Source organism: Palaemon carinicauda, chromosome 37, assembly GCF_036898095.1.
Source record: "Palaemon carinicauda isolate YSFRI2023 chromosome 37, ASM3689809v2, whole genome shotgun sequence".
Lineage (NCBI taxonomy): Eukaryota > Metazoa > Arthropoda > Malacostraca > Decapoda > Palaemonidae > Palaemon > Palaemon carinicauda.
Window position 1 is genome coordinate 52,977,206 of NC_090761.1, and position 26,446 is coordinate 53,003,651.

A 26,446-nucleotide genomic window follows, 5' to 3' on the forward strand; every position below is an offset into this window, starting at 1 on the left:
AACTATTGGTGAAGTACACTATTCTAGTTTTGAGCTTTCGCTATGCAGGTGTTTTATCTTCATCTCAAAACTTGAACTCGTTTTGGATAGATTTAATTATGGTGACAAAGATAGTATGGACTTTCTTTCACTTTTAAATGGCCGACCCTTCCCTTAGACGGAAGTATGTTTAGGCTTTTAGTAATTATATCACGTTATAGATTTTCCTCTATATATTTTATATCCCTCCGCCTTTATTAGGCCTCTTCGATTAACTTTCCATTTATTATAAACATATAAAAATAATTTTAATGTTTTGTTTGTATAGAACTTTTCCTGAGAGTAGGCGGTCCTAACTTGGAAACCGAAGTTAATCAACGTTGAGCCCTTTATATCGTAATTAGCTTTTAAAGAGCTAAGGATTTAAAACTTTTTAAATGTAATATTTTATGAAAGAATTTCTTTGATAGTCTTCGTACTGTTTTCAAAGATGGACTAACGTTTAGTTTTTTATGCTACGCAGTTGTTGACGTTCAGGACATTCAACATGCGCTCTATCGTTACGATAGAGAGAGAGTGTATCACGGTTTCCCTTTGCAGTAAGAGTAAATCGATTCTGACGTTTTGTTCTTTCTTTCTTAGCTTAAATGTTTTAAATTCTAATTTAAAGGAACTTTTTATTTGAAAAACCTTTCAGTTTTTTCCTTTAGTCAAATAACATGTTTTTTTTTGACGATATATAATTGGGCTCTTCTCTTAGGTGCGAAATCAAGAGAAAAAGAGAGAGAGAGATAGAGACGGAGGGAGAGAGAGAAGAGAAAACGTTCCGTTCAAGCGGGTAACGTTGTTCTCGTGTTACTCTCGTCCCTAGTCTCTGTACGGGGAGGAAGGATTAAACGTTTTTAGGTTTTTATTCTCGTCCCCAGGCTATGTGCGGTGAGAGATTGAAAACGTAGTTATATGAACTAGTGTTTAGTCTCTTTCCCAGCCACTGATGTTTCTTTTTATCTTAAAATATGTTTTCTGTTTTTTGCTGGTATTATGAGCTTGCATTATACGACTTATTTCGCAATTACTACCTTTTAATGAAGGGTAGAATTGCGTGTTTCAGGTAGAAATAAGTGCAAAACAGAAAATCGAAGTGATAAAGTGATATGCGCAAAGTGTTACAGTGTTGCGTCCGAGGCGCAAAGTGTTACAGTGTTGCGTCCGAGGGTTCGTCTGTTCGTGCCTGTCGTCCTCCCAGTCCGGGACCTCTTGCAAGCTCCCAAGCCCAGGGGAGAAGCAATGTCGTATGACCAAAGGGTTCGAGAGGCTTTAATCAGCGAACAGACGTTCCCTCCGTGGTTTCGGGCGTATCTACCCAAGATCGCCCCACCCACACAAAGACGAGAGAGCCCATTTATTCCTCGTCTGCGGAAGAGGTTTCTCGTAAGAAACCATGGACCAAGGTCTCGCGGCTTCTTAAGCGCAAGTCGGTCCCTTCCGCGCAAGTCCAACGGCCCAGTTGTAGCCACTGGGTCAGTTCGGACTCGCTGCAGTCTTCCGACGACTGCTCACCTCCTAAGAGAGGCAAAGCGGTACCGCATCAGGCAGTCACACCGTCTGTTGCCGCACCTGCTCCTGTAGACCCTAAGTGGTCTTTGCTGCAGACCATGCAGTCTCAGTTAACGTCATTGATGCAGGACTTTCGTGCGGAGAAGGTTGACGCTGCACCAACCTCTAGCCTACAACCAACCACGGTTGTGCGTCCTGTGGACGCTGAGGCTACCTTCTGCCGCACTCCAGCTGAGAGAGTCCCGCCACCCATGCGTTCCAGTGTACCCTGCCAGCCGCATGTTGACGTTCAGCGACGCACGGAACCTTCCGTTGACGTTCGCGAGGTACAACAACAGTCTAAGTTGTTTTGTTTTGACGCGGTGCGTCAACCTCCGCATTCTAGAGTTGTTTTGACTGCTCAGTCTAGGCAGTCAAAGCAGTCTCGAGTGGACGCTGTACGTCCTCACGCACCTGTTGTGGTTGACAGTTCAGTTGTTGACAGTTCACAGACTGTCAAGCAGTTACATGACGTTGCGTTCTGGTCCGCTACTAATGCACCAGTGAGAGACTCAGCTTTTATCGGACAAGGTTCCTGTAGATGAGGAAGTTGCTGTTCTCCCTCCTACTGATATTCCCTTGAGGACTCTGTCAGATGGAGAGGAGCCTTAAGCTGCTTAGCCTCCTATGGACTTTAATTAAATCATGATGATTTTTTTTTTTAAGGATCTTCGTCCGGATCTTGTAACTGCTGCTCCTCGTTCGCCTAAACGTCAGAACTTACACTAGGCCTAGCTACTTCGAAGCCGTTGTTTTTAAGCTAGTGCTCTCTCGCTCTCCTAGAGAGCGTTACGTTGGCTAGGCGACTGGTTTTTTTTCACCAGGAGGAGTTTGGGGGATACAGCCTTTGCTTTCCCTTCTTTTAAACTGGTTTATAGAGCGAGAGTCTGATATGACACGAGAGAAGTTCTCGGCTTGGGAGTTCATGCCTCTGCCCAGATAGACTTTACAGGTCAACTTCTCAGCTGTGGTCGAGCCTTTGAAGTTTTGCTGTACTATTATGTCACGCATAACAAGGCTTTCAGGGATGGTAAACGGTTCCGCCTCAGTCGCTAACCCCGTCTGTTGCCACACCTGTTCCCGTAGACCCTAAATGGGCTTTGCTGCAAGACATGCAGTCCAAGCTTGCATCCTTGATAGAGGACTTAAATGCGGAGAAGAACCTTCTGGCCAACAACCTTCCAACCGGTCGGTTGTGCGCCCTGTTGACGCTGAGGTAACCTACTCGCGTCTGCCAGTTGAGGTGGTTCCTCCACCTATGCGACCCAGTGTGGATTGCCAGCCGCACGTTGACGTTAAGCGACGCTCGGAGGTGGTTGTTGACGTTCAGGACGTTCAACAACCAGCAGAGGTGACTTGTTGTGACGCAGTGCGTCAACCTCAGCAACCCGGTAGGGTGTTGACTGCACAACCCAGACGGTCTAGACAGTTTCGGGTTGACGCTGTACTTCCTCGCGCACCCATGGTTGTTGACAGTTCACAGACTGTGCAGCAGTTCCATGATATTGCGTCCGGCTCCGTCACGCATCCACCAGTGCGACCGAATTCAGCGAGTCAGACGTTGCCCACTCCGTTGCCGTTTCCTCATCAGTTTCGGATGAGGAACCCTCTGATGAGGACGTTGCTGAACAAGACGATCAGCCCCCAGCCCTGCTATCCATCCAGAAGATGCTGAAGAAGGAACGCTGCTCAGTCAGGCTGTGGATGAGTCTGGTAGGGACGCTGTCATCCGTGGATCAATTTGTGTCACTAGGAAGACTACACCTCCGTCCTCTTCTATACCATCTAGCTTTTCACTGGAAAAAGGACAAGACGCTAGAAGCGGTCTCGATCCCGGTTTCCGAAAAGATGAAGTCTTGTCTGACTTGGTGAAAGGACTATATCAACCTAAGAGAGGGTCTTCCCCTGACTGTTCAGACTCCCAACCACGTTCTCTTCTCGGACGCATCGGACGTAGGCTGGGGTGCGACATTAGACGGTCGGGAATGCTCGGGATTATGGAACTCGAGTCAAAGGACAATGCATTTCAACTGCAAGGAGCTACTGGCAGTACGTCTGGCCTGGAAAAGCTTCAGGTCTCTCCTTCAAGGCAAAGTGGTGGAGGTGAACTCGGACAACACCACGGCTTTGGCGTACATCTCCAAGCAAGGAGGGACCTACTCTCTGACGTTGTACGAGATCGCAAGGGACCTCCTCACCTGGTCAAAAGGTCTAGACATATCACTAGTAACGAGGTTCATCCAAGGCAACTTGAATGTCATGGCAGATTGTCTCAGTCGGAAGGGACAAATAATTCCAACAGAATGGACCCTCCACAAGGATGTATGCAAGAGACTTTGGGCCACCTGGGGCCATCCAACCATAGATCTCTTCGCAACCTCGATGACCAAGAGGCTCCCAATATTTTGCTCACCAATCCCGGACCCAGCAGCAGTTCTTATAGATGCCTTTCTCCTAGATTGGTCACATCTAGATCTATATGCATTCCCTCCGTTCAACATTGTCAACAAGGTACTGCAGAAGTTCGCCTCTCACGAAGGGACAAGGTTGACGCTAGTTGCTTCCCTCTGGCCCGCGAGAGAATGGTTCACCGAGGTACTTCGATGGCTAGTAGACGTTCCCAGAACACTTCCCCTAAGGGTGGACCTTCTACGTCAGCCACACGTAAAGAAGGTACACCAAGGCCTCCACGCTCTTCGTCTGACTGCCTTCAGACTATCGAAAGACTCTCGAGAGCTAGAGGCTTTTCGAAGGAGGCAGCCAGAGCGATTGCTAGAGCAAGGAGAACATCCACCCTTAGAGTCTACCAATCGAAGTGGGAAATCTTCCGAAACTGGTGCAAGTCAGTATCCGTATCCTCGACCAGTACCTCTGTAACTCAAATAGCTGACTTCCTCTTACTTCTGAGGAAAGAACGATCTCTTTCAGCTCCCACTATCAAGTGTTACAGAAGCATGTTGGCATCAGTCTTCCGTCACAGAGGCTTAGATCTTTCCAACAATAAAGATCTACAGGACCTCCTTAAGTCTTTTGAGACCACGAAGGAGCGTCGTTTGGTTACACCTGGTTGGAATTTAGACGTGGTACTAAGATTCCTTATGTCAGACAGGTTCGAACCGCTACAATCAGCCTCCCTGAAAGATCTCACCTTAAAGACTCTTTTCCTGGTATGCTTAGCCACAGCTAAAAGAGTCAGTGAGATTCATGCCTTCAGCAAGAACATCGGATTCTCATCCGAAACGGCTACATGTTCTACAGCTTGGTTTTCTAGCCAAAAACGAGCTGCCTTCTCGGCCTTAGCCAATATCGTTCGATATTCCAAACTTATCGTATGGTTGGAAATGAACTAGAAAGAGTCTTATGCCCTGTAAGAGCTCTTAAGTTCTATTTAAAACGAACTACTGTAAACCTTTACGAGGCCCGTCTGAAGCTTTATGGTGTTCAGTTAAGAAACCATCTTTGCCTATGTCAAAGAATGCTTTATCCTATTTTATCAGACTGTTAATACGAGAAGCTCATTCCCATCTGAATGAGGAAGACCAAGCTTTGCTGAAGGTAAGGACACACGAAGTTAGAGCTGTCGCAACTTCCGTGGCCTTTAAACAAAATAGATCTCTGCAAAGTATAATTGACGCAACCTATTGGAAAAGCAAGTCAGTGTTCGCGTCTTTTTATCTTAAGAATGTCCAGTCTCTTTACGAGAACTGCTACACTCTGGGACCATTCGTAGCAACGAGTGCAGTAGTGGGTGAGGGCTCAACCACTACAATTCCCTAATTCCATAACCTTTTTAATCTTTCTCTTAAAATGTTTTTTATTGTTGTTTTTGGGTTGTCCGGAAGGCTAAGAAGCCTTTCGCATCCTGGTTGATTTGGCGGGTGGTCAAATTCTTTTCTTGAGAAGCGCCTAGATTAGAGGTTTTGATGAGGTCCTGTAGTATGGGTTGCAACCCTTGATACTTCAGCTCCTAGGGATCGCTCAGCATCCTAAGAGGATCGCGAGGCTCCGTAAGGAAGACGTACTTAAAAAGGCAGAGTAATTGTTCAAGTCGACTTCCTTACCAGGTACTTATTTATTTTATGTTTGTTATTTTGAATAACTGCTAAAATGAAATAAAAAATCCTTAGCTCATAATAATGTAAACAATTATTGCTGGTCTCTACCCACCCCCCTGGGTGTGATTCAGCTTATATAATCACCGGCTAAGTTTAATATTGAAAAATGTTTTTATAATAAAATAAATTTTTGAATATACTTACCCGGTGATTATATATTAAAGGACCCTCCCTTCCTCCCCAATAGAGACCCAGTGGACCGAGGAGAAAATTGAGTTCTGTGTTTACATTGAGTACTGAGTACCTGCACGACAGATGGCGCTGTTGAAGTACACCCCCTACCTGCATAGCGATCGCTGGCGGATTTTTAACGTAGAGTTTTCTGTCGAGCAACAGAGTTGCAGCTTATATAATCACCGGGTAAGTATATTCAAAAATTTATTTTATTATAAAAATAACATTTCTCTTAATATATTACATTAAACAATGAATAGGAAATAAAAAAAAAGGTGATGAAAGAAATGCAATTATTTCTGGAGAAGAAAAATTGAAGGAAATTTTGATATTTTTAGAGTGGGTTAAAACAAAGATATGAAGATATAAGAAAGGATCTGTAGATATTCTAGGTTCATATTATTTCACAGTTTTATAAAGTCAAGGGAAGCTTCTTTTAATCCAATTAAACATCCGATATGCCAATAATTAGATAGTGCTCTTTATTTCAGGATTTGATTGTTGTATATATGAGCTCTTAAGTTGAAAGAAGGAAAGTGGTGTTGGCATTTTTAATATTAGTCGGTAGATTTTTTATATAGTTTTTATACTTCACTTATGGAAAATTTTAATTATTTGAATAGTATTTTATCTAGTGCTAATTAACACAATGTGCAGCCTCCTAAAAATTACTGTTCTTATGACACCAGGAAATTTTTTTTCTCAAATCGAATAAACCTCCTAATAATGTTTCATATAGAAGAAAATAATTCCTGCAATGCCATATTAGATAAACTGATTATATATATATATATATATATATATATATATATATATATATATATATATATATATATATATATATATGTACATATATAAATAAATATACAGTATATATATATATATATATATATATATATATATATTTATATATATAAATATATATATATATATATATTTATATGCATATATATATATATATATATATATTTATATGCATATATATATATATATATATATATATATATATTTATATGCATATATATATATATATATATACATATATATTTATATATATAAATATATATAAATATATATATATATATATATATATATATATATTTATATGCATATATATATATATATATATATATATATATATATTTATATGCATATATATATATATATATATATATATATATATATATATGCATATATATATATATATATATATATATATATTTATATGCATATATATATATATATATATATATATATATATATATATATATATATATATATATATATATTTATATGCATATATATATATATATATATATATATATATATATATATATATATTTATATTTATATACATTATATATAAATGTATATACATATATATATTTATATATATATATATATATATATATATATATATATATATATATATTCTGTGTATATATATATATATATATATATATATATATATATATACTGTATATATATATATTTATATATATATATATATATATATATATATATATATATATATATATATATATATATTTATATATATATATATATATATATATATATATATATTTATATATATTTATATTTATATATAAATTTATATATATATAATATATATATATATATATATATATATATATATATGTATATATATATATATATATATATATATATATATATTTATATCTATTATATATTTGTATATTTATATATATATATATATATATATATACATATATATATATATATATATATGTATATATATACATAATAGAAATATATATGAATTTTTATATATATAAATATATAATCTATAAATATATATATATATATATATACATATATATACAGTGAGCCCTCGTTTATCACGGTAGATAGGTTCCAGACCCGACCGCGATAGGTGAAAATCCGCGAAGTAGGAACACCATATTTACGTATTTATTTAACATGTATATTCAGACTTTTAAAACCTTCCCTTGTACGTAGTACTGTTAACAAACTACCCTTTAGTGTACAGAACACTTAATGCATGTACTACAGTACCCTAAACTAAAACAGGCACAAATATTAAAGGCGATTTTATATCATGCGTTTCCTAAACACGCCAAAAAGCACAATAAAAAATGGCAACCAATGTTTTGTTTACGTTTATCTCTGATCATAATGAAGAAACAAACGCATTTACACATCTGTGTATAGGTTAGTTTTTGCATCGATTATATTGATTATACAGTATGTTGATTTTGTTATTACCAATGTTTTACTTAATTTTTCTTAAGACTTCCAAATTAAATTTTTTTCTTTATGACGCCGCCTGAAACGGCGGCGGCATAAAGTACGCTCCATCTTCGATTGTAATAAACAAACGAAGGCATTTAACGCGCATGATGAAAGTGATAAATAATGATATTACAGTAGAAGCTTTTAGAAAATGTGTTATTACAAATATTATTTACCGTATCTATATAAAATCATACAGTACATATGTAGCAAAGCAGTAAAACAATTTAAGAGAGAGAGAGAGAGAGAGAGAGAGAGAGAGAGAGAGAGAGAGAGTTGTTTTACGTACGTAAATGTAAATTTTAAACAAAAAAATATGATAGGTTATAACATGTATATTCAGACTTTTAAAACCTTCCCTTTAACTTAATGCATACTAAACTAAAACAGGCAAGAAGTTGAAGAAAAACTTGAATGATGATGGCGATGAATGTGCTGCACAGTAGAAATGATGATGATGAAGCTGATGATGTCTTCTACTGTGCAGCTAATGATAGTATTTTACATCTCTTCAGACGGAGGTGTCTTTTCCTGGGACACCTCTTCAACTTCTTCCTGGGACACTTCTTCAATTTCTTCCGAAGGCGTAGTAGCAGGAGGAACTGGCTCTTTTTTGCGAGGCTGGAAGAACATTGTGATCGGAAGTTGCTGCCGCTGCTTCTTTTTTCGCTCGAAGAGCATCCTGTAGGGAGTCATGTCGTCATCGATCTTGTTGCAGAATTGCATAGAACGAACCATATCCTCGTCCCACTCTTGCGACATTTCTTTCAACTCCTTCGCATGGTTGCAGAACTTGGCAAGCCGTTCTAATGTTAAGCCATTTTCTTGGGTCTCTTCCTGTGTTTCACTGTCTTCTTCACTGGCTGATTTCATCAGGTCTTCTAGGTCTGCGTCAGTTAGGGGCTGGGAATGGCAGTCCAACAACTCGTCGACGTCTTCAGTCGTCATGTCGCCAAACCCGTCGCCTCCAATTATCGCAGCCAACTGCACAGATTTGCGTATTGCAGAGTGTTGAATCTCAGCAGGTGTAAATCCCTCGTCATCGTAAACAATCTGGGGCCACAACTTCTTCCAGCTCGCATTGACAGTAGCAGTTTCATTTCTTGCAGTGCCTTCTGGATGTTCTGCAGGCACGTGGCTATTGTGTACTTCCGCCAGTACGCCTTCAAATTGAAAGTTTCATCCTCATCATCTTGGGTAGCATCCACACACGCAACGAGGTCCGCCAAGGTATTCTTCGTGTAGAGGGCCTTGAACGCCCTGATAACCCCTTGGTCCATCGGTTGAATTAATGACGTGGTGTTGGGTGGCAGGAACTCAACCTGAATGCCCTCATGCGACAAATCAGTTGCGTGTCCACCAGCGTTATCCATAAGGAGAAGGATCTTAAATGGCAAGCCCTTCTCTACGAGATATTTGCTGACTTGCAGGATAAAACACTGGTGGAACCAGTTGGAGGTCAGCATCTTCGTAATCCATGCTTTTTGATTATGCATCCAGTACACGGGAAGGAGATTCTTATTTTTATTTTTCGACTTGTAAATAAGCCCCGGCTTAGGCAAAAATCCAGCAGCATTGCCACCCATCACGAGGGTTACGCGATCTTTGAACGCTTTAAAGCCAGAGGCTTTGGCTTCTTCTTTAAACAGGAAAGTTCGCGACGGCATTCTCTTCCAAAACAAGCCGGTCTCATCCATATTAAACACTTGTTCCGGCTTGTATTCACCTTCAGCGATAATGTTCTTGAACGTCTCGTTCGCGTAAGTTTCAGCAGCGGTAGTGTTAGCGAAGATGCTTTTCAGGCCGAAGCGTTTCTGAAACTTCGCGAACCATCCTTTGCTGGCGGAAAAACGTTGTTTCTGAGGCTGGGAATCAGTGGATGTCCCTGGTTGAGGTTCATCTACATCATCTTCGTCTTCAGCATGGTCGCCATCGTCGTCTTGACGTTCCTTTGCCGCAAAATTCTCATACAAGCCCAAAGCCTTGGTTCGGATGGTGTTCGTATCCAAGGCTATGTTCTTCTTCCGGCAGTCGGCAGTCCAGACTGCTAAAGCACCTTCCATACGGACAATTGTTTTATTACGCGTGGTAACAACTCGCTTCGCTGATCTGCTAAAGGTGATGGCAGCCGTCTTTCTAATGTTCGCCTCGTCCTTCTTGATGTAGCGAACGGTGGATTCGTTCACTCCAAAATGGCGGGCTGCGGCCGCGTAACTTCTGCCTTCTTTTAACATATCGAGAAGTGTCACCTTCTCAGCAATCGTCATCATCTTTCAGTGGCGTTTAGGCTCACTACCAGCCTTAGTAGAAGCAGAACGCTTGGGAGCCATTGTACAAAAGGGGTTAAACAGAAAGTTCAACAAAAAGTTCAACTTAAAACAGTCACGCACAGCACAGATTAAAGTTCACAGTAACGTAGCAGCATCTACCCGGCGAGAGAGCGGCAAACGAAGTGGCCGCGAAAAGATGCTGCGGGTTGGAGAAGCGGTCAAAACACCAATCACAGGCTAAATTTCAAAACTTGGGATCTGATTCGTCATCTATCAGCACTTGAACCAATCACAGTCTGTCTTACATGCTACGTAGTAGTTACCAATTCAAATACAAGGTACTACGTATACAGCTTTACGTACGCTATTTTACGCTTGTTTTGTTGTAGGATATATATGCTTATTCGAGATGTGATTTTTGCAACAAAGAATATTATTGGATGCAGTACTACTTACGTATACATACAAAAGATTCATGGAAAAGATGCACATCCATTACATTTGTAGTACAGTAGTAGCCATCAGCAGCCTTACACCATTCAAATACGGTATGACTGCATTTGATTTGCGTTTCATGTTCGATTTAATTTTACTACTTACTGTATACTGTATACTGAATTATCGTATGATCAAATTCTCTTTTCGTGTTTTATTTCTTTCTGTACTGAATTATATGTCATATGTAATGCAATGAACCATCAGTAAGAGCAGATATTACTAATTACAGTATTAATGGAATTAACGAAATACGTATTTGGGGTCTTCATATATCGCGGTATTTTCGAAATTTCCGGAAAATCCGTGATATATGTATATACATGCGTTATGGAAAAAATCCGCGAAGTGGTGATTCCGCGATAGTTGAACCGCGAAGTAGCGAGGGCTCACTGTATATATATATATGTATATATATATATATATATATATATATATATATATATATGTGTGTATATATATATATATATATATATATATATATATATAATATAAATATATATGTGTATATATATATATATATATATATAAATTTATTTAATATAAATATATATATATATATATATATATATATATATATATATATATATATATAGCTAAATTAGGAATATGTTAGGGACTTGTTTTATTTTCTGGAGCCTTCCCCTGGTATTAGGCATAACTTTTTGAAAAATTGTGTAGGTATACCGTACATTATATGTGCTTATAACTATATCTTAATGTATAGATATTGTACCTAGACTTTATCATCTAAAAATATTAGACATTCTACCCTCTATCTACAATAGCTGTTTTTAACTATCAAACTCTGTGTGCATCCTTTTTTCTCAGCGTAAATGTTTTAAGTTGTTATTATAGTAATTCCTTTATACTGTCATCCTGTAAGTCCATCATTGTTGAATGGTTGAGAGGATGTTAAGATCGTACGTTGCTGGTTTACGGTATATACTCAATGGCCTTCCAGGCTATGGAATTGAGTAAAAATTGAGAATGAATAGCCTAGGATTAGAAGTATGACATGTGGTTTTCTCCTGAAATGCCAAAAGATAATAGCAAGAATGTTTTATTTGCTTGTAGTTGTTGAATAACTTGCATATGCCCTATTTGTGATATAGAATTATATTTTTTTTATTATTATTAGTTTGCAAGAGGAACTGAAGCTCCTATGGACCATCAGCCACCATCTACTAAAGCCACAGCAGATATAATTAGCCCAGAAGAGTTGAAATCAGTCTTCATCAACAGTGGCCGAGGGAGTAGTATCATGATTCCTGGTTGTAACCTTGTTCATTTTCATGTTAAGGTTAGTGTTAGATGCCTTTATTTTTCATAGTACCAAAAACAAGAAAAATTTCTTGTTTTATGATAGGATTGTCTCGTATCGAAAGATACAGGTTCTATTCGAAGGTAAGTATGGAAAAAATTATTGTAGTTTATAAAGCTTTTCACTTTTGTGCAAATATATTTTATTTTAAGGGTAAATTTAAGATTAGAAGGATGCAAGTCAACTCAGTAGCTGAAGGGTTGAGATTATTTTAGCATGATAGTGTCAAATTAAACTTATAATTAAGAGAACAGATGAAATCAGAGTCATGCATTGTACTGTATAAACAATAGAATACTTTATTTTTTTACTTTTTTTTTTAAATCAAAACTACAAAGTATCAGTGAGGAAAGTAAATGATTAAGAAAGAAAAATACATGGAATTTCTCCTTTTAAGTCAAGGTGCTCAGGGAACCTGCTGGAATTGACTTTGCTGTCCCGTTCACCATTGAGGGGTCAAGTGAGACTTCTTGAAGGAGATGGTGAAGTTTTTATGGATGGAACAAATTTGGTAAGAATATTTAATTTGTTTTATTTCATGTTTAAAATCATTTATGGGATAAAACGTAGAAGTAGTTTATAAATTAAACATGCTATGCAATATGCTGTTATTCAATTAGCCATGATACTCACGAGAGTACAAGATCACCTGTGTTATGTAAATTAGGTTAATTAGCTCAACTCCTTACTTCAGAGTGGAATGCCTGTATTGTGTTAGCACAAGGAGGAATTATTTTAGCTGGGGAAAACACTATGTAGATATTTCCTACACTTTCTCTTCAGGTGGCATATGGAGTCCTTGGTCCCTTATCTCCATCAGGTAACATGTGGAAGTTGACAAAAGATGTTCCCAAAGATGATCTTCAACGAGAATGCTTCATCTGTGACAACATGAGTGTACGGGTAGTAATTAGGGTGAGTTGCCCCGGTATTAGTTTGCATACTACTTTATATACTTTTAAATATATGGCATAGCTTGTACAAAATGGATTTTCATGTGCATAAGAAAACAAGGGAGGTCAGAAATTTTGAGACTGGGGATGAGATTAAACTAGCCACTCACAAATCTACATATGGGTTTATAGGTATTAGAGAATAAGCCACATGTTATTTATTTGATTATAAAATTTCCACTGACTACAATACACTTGCATACGCAATTTAGAAAGATTGTAGAAATTAATGGGGGAAAAGGATTACAGTACAGTATGGGATTGAAATGTAATTTATGAATATAAAAAAAAGATATCAGTTAGCTGCTAGAAGTTTTATAACCCCCATGAAATCAATAAAAAGGGAGTTGGGCACAGAACTGAAAGGCCATGGTGCAGAGGTTATAGAACTGCCCAAGGTTTTTCAACACTGGTTTGATAGCATGCAATCACTAGAAAGGTGAGGAATGACGTTTAGAGCTCCAAATTACCCAAACGTTTTACATTGGCAAAAGTAGAAGTGCAAAATCACAAGACCAGTACATTTTTAAAATGTAATAAGCATAAACATACTGTATATAACTTTATAAAACTCCATGACATGTCATACAGTAATAAAAGTCCAAAGTTATATAGTAGGTTGTATATTTAGAACTCCGGAGCTTTAAAACTTTTTTTTCCCAGGATCTGATATTTAAAAATCGGGAGCTTTCACACTTTTTCCAAAGTTCCTCTTCAGTGGAAGAATGAAATGTTAATGTATTGTTCAAAGTAAACTAAAAAAAAAAAAAAAAAATACACCAAATAAACAAAGCAAGAGTCAAAGCTAAAACAATGGATTAAGACAAGACAATCACCAGAAGTTGGAAGATAATTGTGTTTTCACTTGTGCATTTTTTTTTTTATAAGAAAAATAGATCTTGGTGAAATATTAGCTAATATTTATTTGATGATCCTTAAGAGATGATTTGAGTGAAAATCCGATCAGATTTGATGGATTGCTGCCATGCTAATTTTTTCTTGCATTTAATTCTTAATGGTAATCCTCCCAAGTTTACAAAGGTCAGATGTCCAGATTGCAATGAAGGTGCTGATGTATGTGAGAATGTACTGTACTGGGAATTTTTGAGGTTTTAATATTGAATTATAGATACATGTCTGTAAAATACAGGGTGGTGATTAAAAATCAGTGGACGAGGTAAAAAACATACTGGCCACTGTTTATGATTGAGAGGTTTATGTCATGTAAAGCAGTTTAACACCACTGCTAAGTGTGATCTTCAGACATTCCTAGGTCCAGATGAAAGATCTAATCTTAGATTGAAAATTTAAAGACTGGAGGAAGATAATGCTGCAAAAAAATACTGTCAGCTAGTTTAGAAGACTAGGATGAAGGATATATAGTAATGTTAAAATTAACATTAAAAGACTGGCAGAAGGTAGTGCTGGAAAAAAATTGACATTAAGTTTAAAAGACTCAGATGAAGGATGTAATCTTAAAATTGAAATTAAAAGACGAGGAATGTAATGCTGAAAAAATTGACAGTCAATTTAAAAGACTCAGATGAAGGATGTAATCTTAAATTGAAAATTAAGACTGGAGGAAGGTAATGCTGAAAAAAATAGTTAGTTTAGAAGACTCCCAAGGAAGTGGGTGAAAAGTAAGACAGAAAGAAATGCAGGAAAGATGAAGGATTATTGCAAAAGTCCTTTATCATCATTCATAGTAGCCATTTTTCCCTTATGGGGATGTTAATGAGTGCATGACGATTGTTTTTTTGGCCGAGGTATTCTTTTTTCTAATTTTTTATTTTTAGTTAAAAGTAAATCACGTGTTTCTTGGTAATCCTAAGATTCATATTCTTCCAGGCTGATGATGCTACATGTGGCATGGTGGTAACATGCCAACAGAAAGGAGCTTCAAGAATATTAAGTGTTGAAGACACGCTTGTGGATGTAGACCAAGAAGTAAACAAACCAGTACCTCGACCTCATGTCACAACTCAATCACCTGTTCCTCCAGCTTCTAAATCTGGTTCAAATTCTCTTCAGGGTGGTGAACCTCCAATACAGGATCCTGGAAACACAGCTAAGACAACAATGACTCTTGTATATAGTCCTGATAATATCAATATTGAAGGTTAGTTAGATCCTTTATAAAGGTAATTGAGGATGGCTCCCATTTTTCTGAAACTAAGCATGTGATTTAGATTTAGCAGTTTGAATAGTTTTTATATAAAAAAAATAGTTTACTAATGAGTGTATCAAGATGTGTAACCTTCAGAATAATTGTAAGAAGTGGGTTTCTTGATAAGGAGCTAACATTTGAATTAGGAGATTGCAGTTATGAAAAGCTTTTATATTTTCATTTGATAGGTACCTCATTGGTTTTCCAGGACCTTTGGTTCTAAAACTTTGCCGGATTTGGAATTTTCTGGGCTATGAGAGGTCACCTATTACAGTGCTAGCTAGTTTGAACCAACCTTTACAGAGCCTTTAACAATAATATTGATAGTTTAAATGCAACAAAAAAGTCAGCTTCAGGAAAAGTTAGTACAAAGTGGACTCCAAAAGGAAATGCATTCTCCCCTTCTATTCATCCCCATGTGGCCGATGCGGTAACGTCCCTGACTGTTGAACACCAGACTGGGGTTTGTCCTGCTCAAAAAACTCGTCTGTTCCTTTTGTCGCTGCATCCTCACCATCCTTGTGAGCTAAGGACGGGGGTTTTGGAGGGGCCTATAGATTATCTGTTGAGTCATCAGTAGCCATTGCCTGGCCCTCCTTGGTCATAGCTTGGGAGGGAGGGAGCTTGGGTGCTGATCCTATGTATATGTGGTCAGTCTCTGGGGCATTGTCACTGTCCCTTGCCTCTGCCATTCATGAGCGGCCTTTAAGCCTTTAAATCATGCCATAATGATGATGAGGCATAAAAAATTCATAGAAAAATTGCTGATAGTGTAGTTTTTCAATGCTTAACCAGTCAAATAAAGGATTCAGATTAGAAAACTTGTGATGTGCAACTGAATTGAAAATAAACTTTTGAAGTAGATTTCACAGTACTAGAAGATACTAGTTAGTCAAAGTGGCAACTGTAAGGTACACAAATAGGCAAATTTTTCCCTTAAAATGGTGGTTCCATTCCTCCAATGAGAGATTATTTCAGTGCTTTATCATAGTGTGTGGTATGTTTGATCCAACCTAATTATTTGAAAGAAAGTAACTTGTAAGATTTAAAAATTTAGTTTAAGAAATATTTCTCAACACCATATTGAAAAAAAGTTTGAATGGTTAAAACAAAATTTTATATGAATTTATTGATTTTGTCATGATCCAGTCATACTTAGTATACAAAAAACAGTACTAAAAATGGGTAGAATTTTTATCAGCTACATTTGTCTTGCATAAAGTAAAATATTATGGCAGGGATATAGTACAAAAATCTTCTTAAGAATGTTTTTGGATAAAACACTGCAAAACAGGTTGAAATAATTGTAATTCAATTATAGGCCAAATCATCTACCTTTGCAGTAACAAGTCCATCTTACTTCTAGATCATGAGTATCTCTTGAAGCTCATTGTTTGGCAATGATTTCACAGCCTTAGTCAATCTCATTTCCATTTCACAAATTTTAGCAATGTTTTTACTAAGATGAAATAATTTTTGAGGAATATCCATATAAAATCTCCCAGGAAATAATAAAATCACATATGTAATCTCTAGAAATAATAGAAAAAAATATTAAGAGGAGTGAGCCATACTGCAAAGTGTTTTTGGTAAATGAGATATTTTCTATTGCATTGGATACTTTGTGAATGCTTGTGTTTAGTTCTTTTCACTATTCACAGGATAATGATAATTACCATTTGTTGTTGCCATGTTTGTTTACCATTCATTAAAATACAAAGATTAAATAAGAGGTGTGCTAACTTCGGTTTATCCAGCTGAAAGCCGTATGGTTTATACGCATAGTCCTACACTATTTAAAGCAGTTATGTTTTACCTTATTATTCATGTGATTGTTATGATTATTGTTGTAATTATTGATACTATAGTTATTTTCACTGATGTTGCTCATGTTATGGTTTTTGTTGTAGTTGCTGTTATGAATGTTGTTTTAATGGCTGTAAGAGTTCTGTTATGGTTGCTTTTGTTTTTATGGGTGTTATTACCTCCACCAAGGTAACTATATTTTAGTCTTATTTATTTATTTTTCTGTGTTTATGTGGACAGGGTTACGTCAAAACTTCTTGATGGATTCTAGATCAGATTTGCAATTTCCACAATTTCAAAGATTACGTTGAAACAATTTGGAATTCTCTGTTGGTTTTATACAGTATGTATACTTTGGTACGGCATAGGTGTGAGAGACTTAGTCTTGAATTCCCCCTTTTATCTTACCTGCTATCTACCTGCTATCTATTCCAGAGATGGCTGGGATGCCAGTTACCGGTAGAGTATCAATTGGCACAAGAATGAACTTGATATTAAGCGTTTTCTCGAAAGACATCGCCCTTGACCTACATGTAGTCAGGTGTCAGGCCAAAAGCGACGACGGTCGAGGAGTTTTCATAGTGAAGGTAATTTCTTTAGCATAAGTTGTTTATTTTGAATTAAAAAAAAAAATATTGGTGTTTAGTTATTATGACTTGGTATTGTCATATGCCCCCTGTGGCTGCGCGGGCATAAAAACAAATAGAATAGCGCCAACGTTATCCCTGCTTGTCGTAAGAGGCGACTAAAATGGACGGGACGAGGGGCCTGGGAACCCCCTCTCCTGTATTTACAATCCTGTGAGACATCAGCAAAGAGGTGGAGCTGGGGGGAGAGTGACTGCTCCCTGCACTCTAGTTTTGGGGTGTTTGAATGTGCATGGATGTAGTACGATAGAGAGTAAAAGATGTGAGATTGGAAGTATGTTTAGGAATAGAAGGAGGGATATATTGGCCTTGTGTGAGGCAAAGATAAAAGGGAAGGGTGAAGTGATGTTTGGTGAAATGTCTGGGATTGAAAGGGGAAGAGCAAGAAAGGGTGTGGCTTTATTGCTGAGTGAATGGATTACAGGTTAATGTGGGTAAGGGTTAGGTTGGATAGGGAATGTTGGGCTTTTGTCAGTGCGTATGGGCCAGGTTGTGAGAGAAGTGAATAAGAATGGAATGAGTTCTGGAATAAATTAACCAGGTGTGTAGAAGGACTAGGTAGAAGGAATTATGTAGTTGTCATGGGTGATTTAAATGCTAGAGTGGGCGCTGAAGAGGTAGAAGGTGTCATTGGGAAGTATGGCGTACTAGGTGAAAATGAGAGTGGTGAGAGACTGGTAGATATGTGTGTTGAGCAAGAGATGGTGAGAAGTTCTAGCTTTTTCAAAAAGAAAGATAAAAACAAGTATACATGGGTAAGAGTGGCAAATGGAAGAGTAGTAGAGAGGGCATTAATGGATTGTGTTGATAACTAAAAGAATGTTCGGAAGATTGAAAGATGTGCGCATGTTTAGGGGTATGGCTAACGTTATGTCTGATCATTTTTGTTGGAAGGAAAATTAGTTGTAGCAAAAGAGTGGGGGAATAGAGTTGGTGGATGCAAAAGGGAGCTAGTGAGGGTTGAAGAGCTAATAAAACCCGGGGGTAAAAAGTAAATATCAAGAAAGGTTGAAAATGGCATATGATGAAGTGAAAGTAAGAGAAACTGGTAATTTAGAGGAGTGGAAGTTAGTAAAAGAAAATTTTGTTGGGATTGCAAGTGATGTGTGTGGCAAGAAGGTTGTTGGAGGCAGCATGAGGAAGGGCAGTGAATGGTGGAATGAATGAGTGAAGGTAAAAGTGGAAGAGAAAAAGAGGGCTTTTGAAGAATGGGTGCAGAGTAATAGTGTAGAGAAGTATGAAAAATATAGAGAGAAAAATGTGGAAGTAAAGCGCAAGGTAAGTGAGGCAAAGAGGGCAGCTGACCTGAGGTGGGGTCGGGGATTGGGTGATTCATATGAAGAGAATAAGAAGTTTTGGAAAGAAGTGAAGAGAGTAAGGAAAGGTGGCTCAAGAATTGAAGAGACAGTGAAAGATGGAAATGGAAGGTTATTAAAAGGAGAGGAGGGAAGGAAAAGGTGGGCGGAATATTTTGAAAGTTTACTGAATGTTGAGGATAATAGGGAGGCAGATGTAATTGCTGTTGCAGGTGTTGAGGTGCCGGTGATGGGATATGAGAATGAGAGAGAGATTACAAGAGAGGAAGTGAGGAGAGCACTAGATGGAACGAGAGTAGGAAAAGCATCTGGTATGGATGGTGTGAGAGCTGAGATGTTGAAGGAAGGGGGTGTGACTGTACTTGAATGGTTGGTGAGATTTTTTGTGTGTTTTGTGTTGTCAATGGTACCAGTATATTGGGTTTGTGCATGTATTGTACCACTATATAAGAGTAAGGGAGATGTGCATGAGTGTTGTAATTCAAGGGGTATTAGTATGTTGAGTGTAGTTGGAAAAGTGTATGGTAGAGTACTGATTAATAGTATTAAGGATAAAACGGAGAATGCAATCTTAGAAGTACAGGGTGGTTTTAGAAGAGGTAGGGGTTGTATGAATCATATTTTTACAGTTAGGCAGATATGCGAGAAATATTTAGCAAAAGGTAAGGAGGTGTATGTTGCGTTTATGTATCTGGAGAAAGCGTATGATAGAGTTGATAGGGAAGCAATGTGGAATGTGATGAGGTTATATGGAGTTGGTGGAAGGTTGTTGCAAGCAGTGAAAAGTTCCTATAAAGGTAGTAAAGCATATGTTAGGATAGGAAATGAAGTGAGCGATTGGTTTCCGGTGAGAGTGGGGCTGAGACAGGGATGTGTGATGTCGCCGTGGTTGTTTAACTTGTATGTTGATGGACTGATGAGAGAGGTGAATGCTCGAGTACTTGGACGAGGATTGAAACTGGTAGACGAGAATGACCATGAATGGGAGGTAAATCAGTTGTTGTTTGCGGATGATACTGTACTGGTTGCAGACGCGGAAGAGAAGCTTGGCCGATTAGTGACAGAATTTGGAAGGGTGTGTGAGTGAAGGAAGTTGAGAGTTAATGTGGGTAAGAGTAAGGTTATGAGATGTACGAGAAGGGAAGGTGGTGCAAGGTTGAATGTCATGGTGAATGGAGAGTTACATGAAGAGGTAGATCAGTTGAAGTACTTGGGGTCTGTTGTTGCAGCAAATGGTGGAGTGGAAGCAGATGTACGTCAGAGAGTGAATGAAGGGTGCAAAGTGTTAGGGACAGTTAAAGGAGTAGTAAAAAATAGAGGGTTGGGCATGAATGTAAAGAGAGTTCTATATGAGAAAGTGATTGTACCAACTGTGATGTATGGATTGGAGTTGTGGGGAATGAAAGTGACGGAGACAGAAATTGAATGTGTTTGAGATGAAGTGTCTAAGGAATATGGCTGGTGTATCTCGAGTAGATAGGGTTAGGAACGAAGTGGTGAGGGTGAGAACGGGTGTAAGAAATGAGTTAGCAGCTAGAGTTGATATGAATGTGTTGAGGTGGTTTGGTCATGTTGAATGTAAAATGGCTGTCTGCTAAAGAAGGTGATGAATGCAAGAGTCGATGGGAGAAGTACAAGAGGAAGGCCAAGGTTTGGGTGGATACATGGAGTGAAGAAAGCTCTGGGTGATAGGAGGATAGATGTGAGAGAGGCAAGAGAGCGTGCTAGAAATATGAATGAATGGCGAGCGATTGTGATGCAGTTCCGGTAGGCCCTGCTGCTTCCTCTGGTGCCTTAGATGACCGTGGAGGTAGCAGCAGTGGGGCATTCAGCATTATGAAGCTTCATCTGTTGTGGATAACGGGGTAGGTTGGGCTGTGGCACCCTAGTAGTACCAGCCGAACTCGGTCGAGTCCCTTGTCAGGCTGGAAGGAACGTAGAGAGGAGAGATCCCCTTTTTTGTTTCATTTGTTTGATGTCGGCTACCCCCCAAAATTTGGAGAAGTGCTTTGGTATATGTATGTATGTATTGTCATTTGAGCATAGTTTGGTGCACTGCTACTCGTTGATATCAAAATATTCATGAATTTGCTTTTTTCATTGTTTGAATGCGTGATGTTTGTATTTTCAAATGTATGAATGTTTAAGAATTATATTTACATTTTTAACTGTAAACATGTGTCTTGAATGATCTACATCATTTTCATCTACTCTTGCTGATAAGTTTTTAGTAATTAGAACTTGAAACCTCTATTTCATAACATTCCCTGTTCTGTCTTAGCTGCCTCATATGGAGGTCTTGGTATGTGCTGTAGGGAATTTTCAGTATCGATCTAGAAGGCATATGCTACTAGGCTATCCTTTCATGAAATAATGCAACATTTTGACTATAATCAGTTTACATTTGGAAACTTGTCCTATTTATGTTATAGAAAGGTTGATCTTGTATGTCATTTTTATTTTGACAGTCTTTATTGAATTTTGGAAGTCCTAGAAGCTTTTAATAAATACTGTTACAGTACTTGGTTTTCTGTCATTGTAGATTATATGATCTGGACTTCATCAAAGCCTTATGGAAATTATATGGTGCATATTACAAATTACTTTCATTTCTTGAATGAAATTTTATGATTGTGTATGTGTATACTAAAGCCTTTATAAATTGGTACAATGTAATGTGGTAGAAAATGCTTAGGGGATAAATTGCTGATCTTATTAAAAGAATTTTCATGTGTGTTTTCACAGGATGGATGTAGTATTTCCAGTGTCATTGGAGAATTTCGAGAAACCCTGAATATTGTCCAGGAGTCCTCCTTTGGCACTCACACTGTCAGGAAAGTATCACAGTATGCTGAAGTCAGAGCATTCAACTTCAGGAGATCTCCTCAAAATATTACATTAATTTGTACAATAAAGGCAAGTTTCCTTGATTGTCATAATGAGCATAACTAGGTCAATACTTCAATAACCATCAGAATAAATTCATTCCAGAGGTCTCCATAAGTTTCTGAATTGTAATTGAAACTTATTCTGCAAATCTTCAGTTCCCACACAATGAAAGTTTCAAGTACTGTAATACTGTACTTGATATTAACTAATAATTTTATTCATCTATTAATCAGCAAGCTTTCTTGGTAAAATTTGTATTACTAAATGCCCTTTCAGATGTGTGGTGGAGAGTGCACCGAAAGACCCACTTGTGTAGACTCTGAAATCAACCTTAGCAGGAGCACCAGACCACCTGTGCCCATTTTTACTCAAGAGGTGACTCTAGGGAAAGTTTTCCATGTTGGTGGTTTCCCTCTAGATCCATCACCAGGTTAGTTAAGCACCCTTATTTTTTGTTGTTGCATATGATCGAAGGAACTATTGTACACTTGCTATGGATGTTACTTCTTGAGTGCGAGTGCCTTATTTATATTAAATTTATAGCTTGAAAATGTTGAAAAGCATATTGCAGATACAGTAATGCCTCTAGGTACAAAATTAATTTGTTCCGGAGTGACATTTATATTTGATTTTTTCTTATGATTAGTCACTTTTTATATGTTAATCCCCTAATTCATTCCGAGCCTTACAAAAACATTAAATTTTATAATAAAGGTACAGGGTATACTGTACTAACCACAATAAAATACAACCATTTGGATCACTTAATACCTAAACTAACTGTAAATAACTGAAAATGAAATATTATTAGAACATACATTAATGCAGTAATAAATGGAAAATAACAAAAATGTGGAACCTTACCTTTCGAGTGAGGCAATGACCGGCAGAGGAGGAGGACAAACAGCAGAAAACATTAACACTTAACTTTACAAAACACATTCATAAATGGCAGAAAACATTAACACTTAACTTTACGGGAAACTTAAAATTATATTTCATTTGGTTTTTTGCCTTTTCTAATCTTTTAAATCTTTTTTTACTCTACATTTTGTACTTTCTAAATTTTATAAATTTTATCACTTCCACTTTTCTGGGTTTTTTTTATAATTTTGAGCTTCTTCTTGGCTTAATAATGGCCTCTTCAAGAAATAAGTATCCAGAGAAGCTTGTTTCTGCCTGTTTTCTAAAATATTCCTGAAACGATTCGGGTAAATGTCAATAAACTGCGCAACCAGACGACCTGTGTAAGCCTTTTTGGGTTGTGTCTTTTCTACAAAAGAATGCACTTTATGAAAAGCAATTAGAGCTTCCTTAATTTCGACCGTTGTCATGTGGTCCTCCTCCTCCTCGTCACCGCTAGAGAACTGTTCTTGAACGACGTTCTGTTGCATGGCCTAAAACTCCTTCAGGTCGTACGTCGTAAGCGATTTTTGGTCCTCCTCGAGAAGCTCATTAATATCGTCCTCATCGATGGCCAGCCCCTTGGGCCTCTCGAGTGTAACGATCTCGTCAACCTCAGGTGCGGGACAGGTTCAGGATCATCTCGTGAAAAGACTGAACAGGCCTCAGTTTCTTCCATGAAGAGTTCAAGGTGTACCTTGAAACCTCTGGCCAAGCTTGATCGATGAGTCATAATATTGTAATACTGTATCAAAATATTATAGTATCATAATATCAAAATGCTCCTTCCAAAATTCATGCAGGGTAAGCTTGTGCTATCGGTGATTTTGAAATCTCTCCAGAATAGATGTTTTATTTAGATTTTCTAGGAGTTGGAAATCACTTGCTGGTTCATGGGCTGGAGGAGAGGGTTGGTGTTATGCTGAAGATAAAGAACCTTGATGAAGGAATACTCCGATCGGATATCTTCCTCGAGGCCAGGAGAGTGAGCAGGGTCATTGTCAACACCAGCAAAGATTTCAGAGGGAAGTGCTTCTCTTCCAAATATTTCCTGGCACTCGGACGGAAATAGAAATTTACGCACTCGGTGAACAAGAATCTTGTTACCCAGGTTTTCGCATTAGCTCTCCACAACCAAAGCTTCTCTAGCACTTTGTGGGCCTTGAAGGCTTGAGGAGTCTCCAAGTGATACACTGGTAGATGCTTCACCTTACAGTGCCCACTGACTTTGGTGCAGAGTGCAAGGATAAGCCTGTCCTTCATAGGCTTATGCCCTGGTAGTTTCTTTTCTTCCGTTGTGATGTATGTCCGACGAGGCATTTGTTTTCCAAAAAAGCCCAGTTTCTTCACAGTTGAAGACTTGATGGAGATCGTAGCTTTCCTTGATAGTCAATTCGTCGAACGTCTTGACAAAGGCTTCCGCCGCTTTCATGTCTGAACTGGCAGCCTCCCCATGCCGCACCACGTAATGAATGCTAGACTGTCTCTTAAATTTTTTAAACCACCCCCAAGAAGCCTTGAACTCTATAGGTGCCTGCTTTGATATCCCTTCTCATGCATTGTTTTTGACCTGAGCATGCACGAGATCACCGTAAGTGGCGCTGGCATCATGGTAGTTTGTCGTCTCGGTGATCATGTCTCCAACGATTTCTTTGTCCTTAATCCAAAGGAGAAGTAGTCTCTCCGCCTCATCATGGACGCCACGTGGCTCCTCTTGCTGGAAAAAAGTCACCCCCTTAGAAGGTGTTGCTGCTTTGATGGCTTCCGTCTGCTCAAGAATGGTGCCATCATCAACGGATTTTGGCCATATTCTTTAGATTTCACACTCAACCTCATGCCAGCCTCATGCTTCTTCCATTATCTCCAGCTTGGTCTCCATAGAAAGCATCCTCTCTTCTTCCCCGGAACATCGGCAACATTCTTGGGACCCATGGCTAATAATTTTAGATGAGAAATGCAACACGATACAATATAGAACAGTAAACAAAAGCACGAAAGATAATTCATCAACACGAATACAATGTGGACAATAGCACTGCCGAAATGAAATGGTCAAAGAACTCCCATATGTAGATACATGATGGGGTACATGCTGACCAGTAGAAGAGTAGTATCTTACTGCGGTAACTAGCATCAGAGTATGGAGATAACCAATGGGAGAGCCGGACGATGGTGGCAAGTGTACAGGTTGGCGGTGTGCATATTTTAATTTTAAATATTAAACTTAGCCGGTGAATATATAGTAGCTGACGTCTCCGACGGCCCGACAGATCCAAAAACTCGCGAGCGATCGCCGTGAAGGTTGCGGGTGTGCCCACCAGCGCCGACTATCGGCCAGATACCGCATATACTTGTCAATTTCTCCAGTTCTTCTCTGTCGGTCTTGCCGACAAGTTGGTTCCGCTCGCTGTTGACCTCGAGTTTTTCTACCGAATTGGTGAAGTACTTTGTTTTGGTTGTTTTATTGGCGTTCGCTGTGTTGGTGTGTTTCTTCAATAAAACTCTTGAAACCCTTTTTTTGGCTTGTGTTTCTTGTTGATGAATTTGGCTTTGACTTGGATTTTCTTTGGTTGTTCAAAATGGCTGACTCTTCTCCTGTTTATCGCAAGTGTGCGAGAGAATGTAACAAACGTCTTCCCAAGGCCTCTATCGACCCTCATACTGTTTGTTCTAATTGCCGGGGTAAATCCTGCCAATTAGGAGATCGGTGTGAGGAGTGCGTGGTCTTGTCGGAATTCGAATGGCTTGAGTATGAAAAATATACTCGTAAGCTCGAAAGAGATAGGGTGAGGAGAAGCTCCTCTAGATCTTTGGAATTTTCCTCCTCCCATGCCGCTGAACCTAATCCTTCCCCTGTAGTGGTTGTTCCTGAACCCCCTGCTAGCACTCATGAACCGTCTATGCGGGATATGTTTTTAGCGATTCAAGCTTTAGGCGAGAAAGTTGAGTCCTTAGCCTCGGACCGTAATCAGTTAATGTCCGATGTAAAGTTGTTGAAAAGTGGTAAAGCAGAAAATCTAAGTGATAAAGTGATAAGTGCGCAAAATGTGTTTAGTGTTGCGACCGAGGGTTCGTCTGTTCGTGCTTGTCGGTCCCCTAGTCCGAGACCTCTTTCAGGCTCCCATGCACCAGGGAGAAGTAATGTCGTAGGACTTAAGGGGGCGAGAGGTGTAAACCAGCGTACAGACGTTCCCTCTTTGGTATCAGACGTTTCTCGTCAAGAACGTCCTTACCATAAGACGGGCGAGACTAAGTTCTCCTCGTCCTCTGATGACTTTTCGCATAAGAAACCTTGGCGCAAGGTATCTAGGCCCTTAAAGCGAAAGTCAGTCCCTTCAGGACAGGTCCAGCGTCCTGGCTGTAGCCATTGGGACAGCTCTGACCACTTGCAGTCATTGGATGGCTGTTCGCCCATTAAGCGAAAGCGTAACACCGAGTCCGAGGGTCTCGGTAGAGGCAATGTTTTGCCAGCGCAGACGTTACCGACGTCACGGCCCGTTCCGACTCCCGTTGACCC

General features: G+C 38.6%; 2 protein-coding genes across 2 annotated transcripts in view; both read left to right on the top strand.

The window, feature by feature from the left end:
• LOC137629673 (uncharacterized) overlaps window positions 1-26,446 on the top strand; it is a 107,992-nt gene that overhangs the window by 74,457 nt on the left and 7,089 nt on the right. Inside the window, exons 4-10 of the mRNA XM_068361224.1 lie at window positions 12,066-12,227; window positions 12,646-12,759; window positions 13,032-13,163; window positions 15,050-15,320; window positions 17,610-17,761; window positions 21,883-22,053; window positions 22,303-22,456. Of these exons, the coding sequence (XP_068217325.1) occupies window positions 12,066-12,227; window positions 12,646-12,759; window positions 13,032-13,163; window positions 15,050-15,320; window positions 17,610-17,761; window positions 21,883-22,053; window positions 22,303-22,456 (1,156 nt within the window). The remainder of the gene's footprint in view (window positions 1-12,065; window positions 12,228-12,645; window positions 12,760-13,031; window positions 13,164-15,049; window positions 15,321-17,609; window positions 17,762-21,882; window positions 22,054-22,302; window positions 22,457-26,446) is intronic.
• Window positions 1-26,446, top strand: part of LOC137629674 (uncharacterized) — a 127,008-nt gene that overhangs the window by 25,353 nt on the left and 75,209 nt on the right. The gene's annotated exons all lie outside the window — the stretch shown is intronic.